Raw genomic sequence first — 11457 nt, 5'->3', positions numbered from 1 at the left:
ATCCTGGGTGTGTAGAAGTGCCTGTGAGTGGTGCTTCCCCTAGGTATTGTGGGACTGGCTGCAGAGTTTGCCAATGTCTACTCTGGTTTATTCTTTAAAATACATTTATTTCTTGGTCCTTAGTGGGTTTAAAATATAGATAAAATATATAATCTTATGAGAAGAAATATTAAATGATGGTTGAAGAGATGGCTCAGAGGTTGAGAACACTGACTGTTAGAGGACCTGAGTTCAATTTTCAGCAACCACATGGTGGCTCACTACCATCTGTAATAATATCAGATGCCTTCTTCTAATGTATCTGAAAACAGTGACAGTATACTCACATATATTAAATAAATAAATCTAAAAAAGAAACATTCAATGATACTGTTAATGTTCTCATATTGTATCAGTGACATGCTTCATTTTCTGAAAGACTTTTTATTTTTCTCTTTTAGCTGCCTACTTCTTTCTGCAGTATTTTTCTTTTGTTTTGTTTTTTTCTTTTCTATTAATGTTCTGAGAATATTTTTATCTGTTCTTTAAAGAGTAGATTCCAGTACTCTTTCAGTGTCAGAAATTCATCTTTATTTTTTGTTGGAGTATTTCTTCCCATCTGTTTCATCTTTTCCTTTGGATCTCTTGTTTTCAGTCTGTCAGTATTTACATAATTCAAGGTATCTCTCAGTTTTTCTCTTCAATTATCTATTATTTTCTCTGTATTGCATTATTTTTATGTTTCTGCTACTGTCTATTGAATCATTCAATCTGGTCTCCCACCTTACTAACCTATTCTGAAGAACAGCCAATTATGTTGTTCATTTTTATATGTTTTATTTCCATTTGGGTATTTTAAAGCACAAATTATATCTGCTTACAATGTATAAACAAATCAGACGTGAGTAGCTTTTCAAAACTTATCATGATTTATTCTCAGGTTATCACCTCTGTTTTATAATCCCAGTTTTAATTTTACATTGACCATCTCTGTAGTAATGGATACTTCTGCCACAATTTTGAATCCTAAATATTTGCACTTATTCATCCCTTACTCATGCAAAGTGTGGTAAAATTTAAAGACAAAATTTATAACATTTGGAGAAAATAGTATAGAAAATAAGCAAGATATACAGAAAAAATTATCTGAATTTCCAACTATAACACTTCCTGGCTTTCTGAGTTTTCCAGTGACTAACTTCTCTGAGATTAGGTTAATTGTATGCAGCATGGTCATGACAGTGTTAGGGGTGTATTTTAACTTAATAATGAGTCTTTCACTGCTCTGTTGTCATACTTGGGTTTAAATATTTTGTTTTTATTTAACATGACATTCAAAATGGCCAAAAATATGTCAGCGCCTCCCAGAAGATGTTTGGTGTATGTTTCAGCTATTTTTACATTTCTGTGACACATCATCTCTGAATTAACAGTTTCAGAAGGTTCATCTCATAGTTACTTGGTGCTATACTTCTGAGCTATGGTAAAGCAAAGCTTTGTGACAGGAAACATATGGAGGATGGGGCTGGTCACACTCTGGTAGATCAGAAGCCGTAAACAGAAAATTGTAGAGCAGGTATAAACCAAATCAGCATTCATTTATCAACTTCCTTCAGCCAGGCCATACCTCCTGAAGTTTCTGTCAAAATAGTACCATAATTTGGGACACAAGTAACCAATATATGAGCCTGAACAGAACTGCTTGTATTCACACCATAGCAATGTCATCTAAAGAGCCTGCTCTGGTACCATAATGATAAAACAGACATAGTATATGCATTTCATCAAATAATTTTGTTGATATATTAAATAAGCAGTGTGGGATTTTCCTTTGAACATCTTAACATTTTATTCACAGGGACATACTGAATTTTTCACATGTAATTTGGAAGCTAAATCAATCACAAAAATGAAACGTGCAAAGCATCCAGCAACTGTTAGTATGAAATTGACAAGTGTTCCAGAATTACCTTATAAGAAAGGACCACTGAATTCATCACCTAAGCCAAAAGAAAAACGTAATGCCAAATCGACACAAGATAAAATTGAACCAATGGTCATTAGGTCTCCACCCACAGGAGAGTCAATCGTACGGTATGCCTTGCCAATACCATCAACTATGATGAAAGACTTAGTGTCAGATGCTGAAATGGTCAGGATGATTGCCAAAAACCTGAAGACGGTAAGGTATTTGTTAGGTCTTCTATTGGGATAATTCCCAATCTGGTCACTAGCTGGGGGATTTGCTGTTAGGCAGCAGGAGAATAAGCTTGAGTTATGATGGACTCAGTATATCATTATGCCAGTGATAAGATTTATTACATCCAACATGTGGAGGGAAATCAGAAGAATAATGGGACCAAGCCTATAAGGTGTTCTCTTATTGAAGTTGTATGAGGCATGCTTAGTTCCTCTGGCAGTAAATCATGAAAACTCACATAGAATTTGTGCCAGCGGAAGTCATTGGACACTTAGTGCCCAGAGTAGTGATCAATTAAAGTAGTTTGTCTGAGTTAGGGTTTTACTGCTTCGAACAGACACCATGACCAAAACAACTCTTATAAAGGACATTTAATTGGGGCTGGCTTACAGGTTCAGAGATTCTGTTCATTATCATCAAGGCATTGTCCAGGCCGACATGGGGCTGGAGGAACTGAGAGTTTCATCTCTTATTCCAAAGGCAGCAAGGAGAAGCCTGGTTTTCTGGCAAGTAGAATGAGGGCCTTAAAGTCCACACTCACATTGAAACACTTACTCCAATAATGCCATACCTGCTAATAGTACAATTTCCTGGGTCAATCTTATACAAACCATCACATGATCTCTGACAATCATATATTAGAATTCCAGAATCCAATGAAACAGAAGTTCAACATAAAGCAAACTTTCTGGAATAAAATTCTGTTTTTCTAGCTTCCTGAAAACAAAATTTATAAATGTCAGGCTAAGGTCACCATTCAAGCAGAGCTTTGTGTGTATAAGCACCTTCAACTCTCAAGAATGAAAGAAGGACAAGATAAGACTACAGCACTTGGAATTTTGATGGGGATCGCGTTGAGTCTGTAGATTGCTTTTGGCAAGATGGCCATTTTAACTATATTAATCCTGCCAATCCATGAGCATGGAAGATTTTTCCATCTTCTGAGGTCTTCTTCGATTTCCTTCTTCTGAGACCTGAAGTTCTTGTTATACAGATCTTTTATTTGTTTGGTTAGAGTCACACCAAGATACTTTATATTGTTTGTGACTATTGTGAAGAGTGTCATTTCCCTAACTTCTTTCTCAGCCTGCTTATCCTTTGAATATAGGAAAGTTACTGATTTACTTGAGTTGATTTTATAACCAGCCATTTTGCTGAAGTTGTTTATCAGCTGTAGGAGTTCTCTGGTGGGGTTTTTTGGGTCACTTAAATATACTATCAAATCATCTGCAAATAGTGATAGTTTGACTTCTTCCTTTCCAATTTGTATCCCTTTGACCTCCTTATGTTGTCTATTTGCTCTATCTAGAACTTCAAGTACTATATTGAAAAGATATGGAGAGAGAGGGCAGCCTTGTCTAGTCCCTGATTTTAGTGGGATTGCTTCAAGTTTCTCTCCATTTAGTTGATATTGGCTACCGGTTTGCTACAGAAATTGTGGTATATTTACACAATGGAATACTACTCAGCAATTAAAAACAATGAATTCATAAAATTTTTAGGCAAATGCTTGGAACTAGAAAATATCATTCAAAGTGAGGTAACCCAATCACAAAAGAATACACATGGAATACAATCAATGATAAGTGAATATTAATTAGCCCAGAAGCTCTGAATACTCAAGACACAATTAGCATATCAAATGATTCCCATGAAGAAGTAAGGAGAGGGCCCTGGTCCTGGAAAGGCTTGATCCAGCATTGTAGAGGAGTACCAGGACAGAGAAATGGGAGGGGCTGATTGGGGAATGGGGGGAGAGAAGAGGGCTTATGGGACATATGGGCATGGGGGAACCAGGAAAGGGGAAAGCATTTGGAATGTAAACAAAGAATATAGGGGGAAAAAGACTATAGCACTTGATATTTCAGTAAGTTTCTTTTTATAAAATGGTGGACAGTCAAGGTATAAATGGGCTTTGCACAAGGTCAGAAGATGCCAAATTAAAGATATTATAGCCCAAGAAACAATTCACATATCAAATGATGCCCAAGAAGAAGGAAGGAGAGGGCCCTGGTCCTGGAAAGGCTCAGTGCAGCAATGTAGGGGAATACAAGAACAAGGAAATGGGAAGGGGGTGATTGGGGAACAGGGCAAGGGCTTATGGGACTTTCAGGGAGGGGAGATCCAGGAAAGGGGATATCATTTGAAATGTAAATAAAGAATATATAGAATAAAAAAGATATTGTAGTTTATCATACTTCTAAGATACCTGTTATATTAGTTTGCTATTGTGGAGAATGTCTTTTAAATTGTATTGCTTTCTGCTCTTCACATTTTTTCAAATTTTTTTAATATTCATTTTACAACCCAATTACAGCCTCTCTTCTCTTCCCAGTCCCACTGTTACAAACACCTGCCCCCCCACTGTACCTTCCCCCAAGAACCACCACACCTGGGGCAACTAGTGCCAGCAGGTCTAGGAACATTTTCCACTGAGATTGAATCAGGCAGTCCAAGTAGTGGAAAGGAATGATGGGTATCATAGACTGTGACAGCCCCTGTTTCCATTTGTTAGGGGATCCACAGAACATCAAGCTCTATGCATGCTACAAACATGTAGGGTATCTAGGTCAATCTCCTGCATGCTTCCTAGTTGGTGGCCCAAGCTCTTCAGCCCCCATGTTAATTGACTCTCAGGTTAATTGAACCTGTAGGTCTTCTTGGGGTGTTCTTGACCCCCCCCCACGACTTTCCCACTTCTATCCCACTTCTATCTTCTATAAAAGTCCCTGGGCTCAGCCTGATGTTTGCCTGTGGATCTATGCATTGGCTTCAGTCCACTGCTGGATGAAGCCTCCCAGAAGATAGTTATGCGAGGTTCTTGTTTGCAAGCACAGCAGAGTATAATTAATAGTGTTAGGGGTTGGCTCTCTCACATGGGATAGGTTTCAAGTTGGGGCAGACATTGGTTAGTTGTTCCCTCAGTCTCTGCACCATTATCGCTGCAAATCTTGTGAGCAAGACAAATTCTGAGTTGAAGAGTCAGTGGGTGGTTATAAGTTACCTCCTCTGGCAATACTCCCTGGCTTTAGGAGGTTGCATTTCAGTCTCTATAACCCTCTGCAGTAGGTATCTAAGCTCAACACCCCTATAGACTCCCCATGTTTTCTCCCGTCCTAGGCCTCCAGCTAGTCACTGGAAATGCAACCCAACCTCATTTCCATTCTGACTCGCAGGTCTCTCTTACCCTCTTCACCCCACACTTGATTTCCATCACAGTTCCCCTCTTCATGTCCTCTTCTACCCATTTTCCTTTTTCCACTTTTATCGGATCACTATTTAGTTTTCCCACCAGAGTAAGATTCATGCATCCTCCACTGGAACATCCTTATTACCCAGTTTATTTGGGTCTGTGTATTGTTGAATGGTCATCCTGTGCTTTATCACTAATGTTCACTTACAAGTGAATACATACAATCAGTATCTTTCTGACTCTGGGTTACCTCACTCAGGATATATATTCAAGTTGCATTCATTTGCCTGCAAATTTCATGATGCCTTTGTTTTTAATAGCTGAATAGTATTCTATTGTGTAGATGTTCCACATTTTATTTATCCATTCTTGAGTTGAGGGACATCTAAGTTGTTTCCACTTTATGGCTATTATGAAAAGAGCTGCTATGAACATAGCTGAGCAAGTGCCCTTGTGGTGTTGTGGAAGATCTTTCTGGTATATACTCAGAAGTAGTATAGTTCTTTACATTTCTTTTATTTAATGTGATATTCAGAGGAAAATAAGATCTTGGAGAAAACTCTGCGTTCTTCAACCATTCACAGACATGTACCTCTTTTAGCTATTTATCCACATAGAGAAGATACAGCCTTGGAGTGTTCTTATAACTAGGAAGCGGGCTCAAACATCATTGTACAGGGAATCTTCTTGAAAATATGTGATAGTCAAAGGGTACAAAGCTTATATTCCTGTCATTGGCAATAAAGTGACATCTGTAAGAACATGGTGTAAATGTTTTAGCATTTTGACTGTGAAGAAATGAATTTGCTTTCCATTTTTCTTAGGTTGTTTCTACCTTGGAAGAAACCTATGGAGCTTTCACTGATGATGGAGAAAAAGCCACAGAAAAATCTGAAGCAGAAGGCTTGTCTGTATGTGTATATAATGCTAATGAAATAAATTAAGCACTAGAAGGAGTTAACCCTCACCTTCAGAATCCACACACACACTGTCTGAACAGATCACTAGCTACACAAATTCTTTTGTGACATTTATCAAAAGTGTACTAAGGTTTCCAGCCTCAGTAAATTCCTCCTGTCTGAACTATCTGTAAGTCTACTTTTTATAGTCTTGCTTCTATGGTGAGTTTTAAATATGAGATTGATTATTTTGACTGCCTTGGCTATAAGAAAGTATTCTTGGAAAAGCAACATGGTTCAGTAGTAAAGATGCCTGCCATTTAGTCTGACAACTTGAGTTCAGTCCTTGGAACTTACATGATGGAGGGAGTGGACCAATTCTTGCAAGTTGTATTCTGAACTCCATGTGAATACTTGTGCAAGCAAACATGAGCCCCACTCCCAAATAAATAATAATATGTTTTAAAAAGTATTCTCTTTCTAAACTTTAAGATAGAAAATGAAATGGGTTTTGAAATTTAGTAAATTGTTGTAATTCACCTATTAAGACCACAGTATGGTTCCTCTTAAAAGGTTGTTTCTGTTTTTCCTTGTTTGTTTTAATCTTTTAAAGTATTTTTAAAATTTTATTTATGTGTATATATCTGCATGTATGAATGTGCACATATGTGGTGGTCCCTGCAGAGGCCAGCAAAAGATACTGGGCTAAAATGGCAGGAGGTTATAAGCCATCCAACCTGGGTGCTGGGAACTGAATACCAACTGCTGAGTCAACTTGCAAGCCTTGTTTTACAAACATTGGAATCATCTAAATGTTTGCATTTGAATTATTCTACTTTTATTTTTTTCATTGTTATTTTGTGTGTATGAACAACTAAAACTGCATGTGCCATAGCATATAAGTAGAGGTCAGGGTACAAGTTTGTGGAGTTAGTTTAATTCTTTCCCCTTTACATGGGTTCCAAGGATCAAATACAGGTTATTTGTGCTTCCATTCCACTCAGAGTCATATTGCCAGTACCCATTTTTACTCTTCAAACATAAAATATTTTCCCTTTATTTACAATTAGCTTTAAAATGGATTGATTTGGACTGTTTATTAAGACACTTGGGTTGAACATCCCATTAAATCTGTTTAATATCTGCATTTATTTATATTGAATTTAATTTTGTTCACCAGAAATTAAATTTGCTCACTGATTAGATCTTTTACATGATTTGCTTGAATTATAGTTTGGAGGGATTATTAATGGCATTATGTTTAAAACTTCAGTTTCTACACATTTGGTTTAAGTGATAGGCATATGGTTGTTGTTTGACATGCTCTTTGATCTTGTGGTGCTACTCACTGTATCTTGTAATTCTCAGAACTTCATGGTGATTTATTGAAGGGATAATTATGTTGTCCTCACCAGATGCTTTAATTTCTTTCAGTCAGAGTTCCAGTCTGAATGCTTTTCATTTTCTTATCTGAACTTACAGTGTTTTGTGGGTTATAGTAGATAATAGTGGTGAAAGCAGAAGACCTTGTTGCATTCCAGTAGCTATGTTCAGACAAGGCTAAAGTGCAGTTTTGCGTTTAGCCCCAACAACAAAATCAAGACGAAAAGGCCAGCTACTTCTACTGAGTAGGTGGTACAATTTTTTTCTCCCCATTTAACCTAGTGATTCATCCTTAGTGTGGGAAGTGGAAAACCAATTTTTACTGCTGCACTGTTTTTCAGCTGTGGTATACTATCAGGTAGTGGTAAGAACATTGGTCACTGCATGACTTACACACATAACTAGACTCAGCTTATAGATCCGAGTCCCCTCCCCCCAGAAATTGTTAGAGCTTGTCTAACATTGAGGAAAGATCAATCTTCCAAATTTCGGGGGATACTTAAATATATAGATTTTGCTCACTTCCTGAGTTTAAGGAGTTGTCTTCTTCCATCCTGGAGGGAACTTTTCAAATCTAAGGAAATCCCTGTGCAATAGCCTGAAAAGACTGATGAATCAGCTGGTTTTCCTTCATCTCACAAATTCTGTCTGTCCATGCAGAGTGCTTTATGATCACTTTTGTGCTAGGTAAGTCCATCCTGCTTCCTCCGTGCCCACTTTAGATAGCTTGGGCTTTGTTTGTTTCTTTGGAGCATGTTCTGTGGAATTCAGTTCATCAAATTCTATGTTGTCTCATTTTCTGTTCCCTCACTGAAAAGTATGGAAGTTAATTTTTAGTTTTTCTTTTCTTTTCTTATTGTTCTGTCTTATTTTTTGTGACAGTAGCACTTGAATTAGGTGTCCCATTTCTTTTTACTTTCTAAACAACACCTTTGACTCCTTCCTAGGGGTATTCATACCAGTGTTACTCAGCAGTGTGGTTTTGTTTCATTGTACTTATTAGAATATATGCCTAAAGTTAGAGACAGGGTACTTTATTATATCTCTGTGATATACTTACTTAAGTACCTTTTACCTGGTCTCATTTTTATTTTTTTGACATTAATTTTGTTAAAATTTCATATGCGACTATCATATTTGCAGCATTTCATCCTTTTTCTCCTCCCTTCAATTCCTACCATACCCTCCCTCAAATTCATGGCTTCTTATTCTTTAGTCCATATTTTATAATATATATGCATGTAGTGTAATAAATGCTTATATATACAATAAACAATGGTCTGTACACAGCCCATTGAATTCATTTAGTGCTGCTCTTTTGTAAATGCTTTTATAGCAGATGACTTGAGATTGAATAACTTCTCAGAGGGTTCATCCCTGGAGAAAAATTAGTTTCCCTCACTCAGTATCTATTCATTGCCTATATTTCTTCATTTATGATTAGGATCAGCTGGGCAGTGGTGGCGCATGCCTTTAATCCTAGCACTTGGGAGGCAGAGGCAGGCAGATTTCTGAGTTCAAGGCCAGCTTGATCTACAGAGTGAGTTCCAGAACAGCCAGGGCTACACAGAGAAACCCTGTCTCAAAAAACAAACAAACAAACAAACAAACAGGACTAGGGTCCTGAGAGATTTTCCTCTTCTACATTGTCTTATCAGCTGATAGTTGCATTTTCAATTTCTTTTTGAAGCTACTATATTGTTGAGATTTTATGTGGTACAACTTCTTGTCAAAATATGGCAGATATTATTTCACAACAGACATCCTGGTCCTCTGGCTCTTACTGTTTTTTTTCTCCCTCTTCTACAATGTTCCCCAAGCCTTCTTTTGTAGGCATTGTGGTATAGATGTATTGACTGGAGATGAGTACCCAAAGCTCAGTTGTTCTTTGCATAATAGACAGTAATGCATTTCTATGATGGCCTCCTATCTGTGCAAAAGAATCTTCTCTGAGGAGATATAAGAGCTTTACCTCTCTGTGTATTTAAAGAGATTTATTAGGTACAGTTAGAAACTGAAGTGTTTTAGGGCTTTATCCTCTAATTCCAGGGACTCTCCAAACACAGAGAGTTGGGCAGGTTTACAGTTCTGGGAATAAACTCTGTCCTACTTATAAAATCTTTAGTCAAATTAGATAGCGTAGGGTTACCACAGCATATAAATGCCACTATTTCACCTTTCAGGATATCTACCCATTAGAGTTATTGTTATGGAACTAGAAATTTTTACTACTATCATAATCATCATTAGTAGTATATATATGTTACTATTTGCAATAAAAATGACATTCTGTTAGTATTAAAGAACATATATGTAATATGAACTAGTACTATGCTTGTGGTAATCAGCTTTCCTTACATCTGTTGTCATAATTATTACTGATTTTCTTATCTGTATAGGTGTCAATTTCTGAACTTATTTCAGTAACCCTGGCCTCTGCCTACAACCTCCATTTTTTTCTTGCAGCATACTTAATATTATGACAACAGTCCTTCAGTTTCCCTAGGGCCTGAAAAACATTGGTCCTGCCAATTATGTATCCCAAGTTATCCTTTTATCCTCTCTCAACTAGCCTGAATTACATAGTACACAAATTATCATTATCACTGCTCAGCATATGCCAAATTCTCTTTTCTTCTTCTATCTATGGTCTTACATGGGTAAAATATAAACCTTGTCAAATTGATCTTTAGTTTGTGGCAATTAATTGCAATGGTATAATGGAGTGAACTGTCTTTATATTTGTCACTGGTTAACCTTCTCTCTACATTTTCAACTCTCCAGGATGATTTTTCCGATGTTTGTTTCTTTGTTTGTTTGTTTTGATACTAAGAGTTGAAGTCGTGGCCTAAAGTATGGTTAAAAAGCACTCTACCACTTCTTTAAATTATTGAGGGCTTGCAAGGTGGATAAAAGTGGATAAAAGTGCTTGCCACCCAGACTGATGACCTGAGTTCACTCCTTGAACTCATATGAAGAACCAATTTCTGTTCTTGGATCTCCACATGGATGATATGACATGCATGCATGCAGGCACACACCAAATGAACCTTAAATGTTTTGAGACAAGACTTCACTAAGTTCCCTTAAATATTCTCTGGAGTTCAGTCAGGCTTGAAACTTGAAATCTCCTGTCTCAACCTTCCAAGGGCTGAAATAGTACATATGTCTCATCAGTTTTGTTCCTGTGAATAACAGTTATTCTTCAGTGCATACTTTCTGTGAGAATCTTAACTGGAAATAAGTATGTAAAATTGATTTAGCATGAGTTGGTTTTCTGATATCGAAATATCTACCAGAAGATATTTAATCATTACACTGTATTGATGATTGCTATTAATAGGTAACACTGAAAGACCACAGATTTTGGCAAGCACATATACAGTCAAAAGTTGTGGCTCACATTGTTTTCTTTTTCTGTGATTCTGTGGCTAGACAATACATCCTTGGGTTTGCAGAACAACTGCTCTACCACTGAGCTTCATCCATAGTCATACATTACCTTTCTAACATGTGCTATTCTATACACTATAACACAATAGTTCTTTTCTTTACACCATCCTGAAAGCAAGAGTGTAATGTTGGCCTACTAGAGTCTCTCTAGTTGTATAGATGAGAAGAGGAAACATACTGTGTCATCACTTGTAGGATATAGTTCATTCCACATTTCATTTCTAGGAGGGTTTGCTGGGATAACATTTGAAATATGGCTTCTTGCCACCCAAGTTTGAAGCAGCAGAAATTACACAAAAACAAAACATTTTCCTAATACAGCTAAATAGATTAAGAAATAAGTAGATATA

General features: G+C 36.9%; 1 protein-coding gene across 2 annotated transcripts in view; it reads left to right on the top strand.

Moving 5' to 3' along the window:
- Nucleotides 1–1888: 1888 nt before the first annotated feature.
- The window catches only part of LOC127671876 (coiled-coil domain-containing protein 7-like), a 68710-nt gene continuing 59141 nt past the window's right edge, over nt 1889–11457 (top strand). Inside the window, exons 1-2 of one of the 2 annotated variants that reach the window (XM_052166944.1) lie at nt 1889–2161; nt 6197–6283. In XM_052166944.1, coding sequence (XP_052022904.1) covers nt 1889–2161; nt 6197–6283 — 360 coding nt within the window. The remainder of the gene's footprint in view (nt 2162–6196; nt 6284–11457) is intronic. The other variant, XM_052166945.1, reaches the window with a different exon arrangement.

Source organism: Apodemus sylvaticus, chromosome 21, assembly GCF_947179515.1.
Source record: "Apodemus sylvaticus chromosome 21, mApoSyl1.1, whole genome shotgun sequence".
Lineage (NCBI taxonomy): Eukaryota > Metazoa > Chordata > Mammalia > Rodentia > Muridae > Apodemus > Apodemus sylvaticus.
The sequence above is the reverse complement of the archived record's forward strand: the minus strand, read 5'-3'. Positions and strand labels throughout refer to the sequence as shown.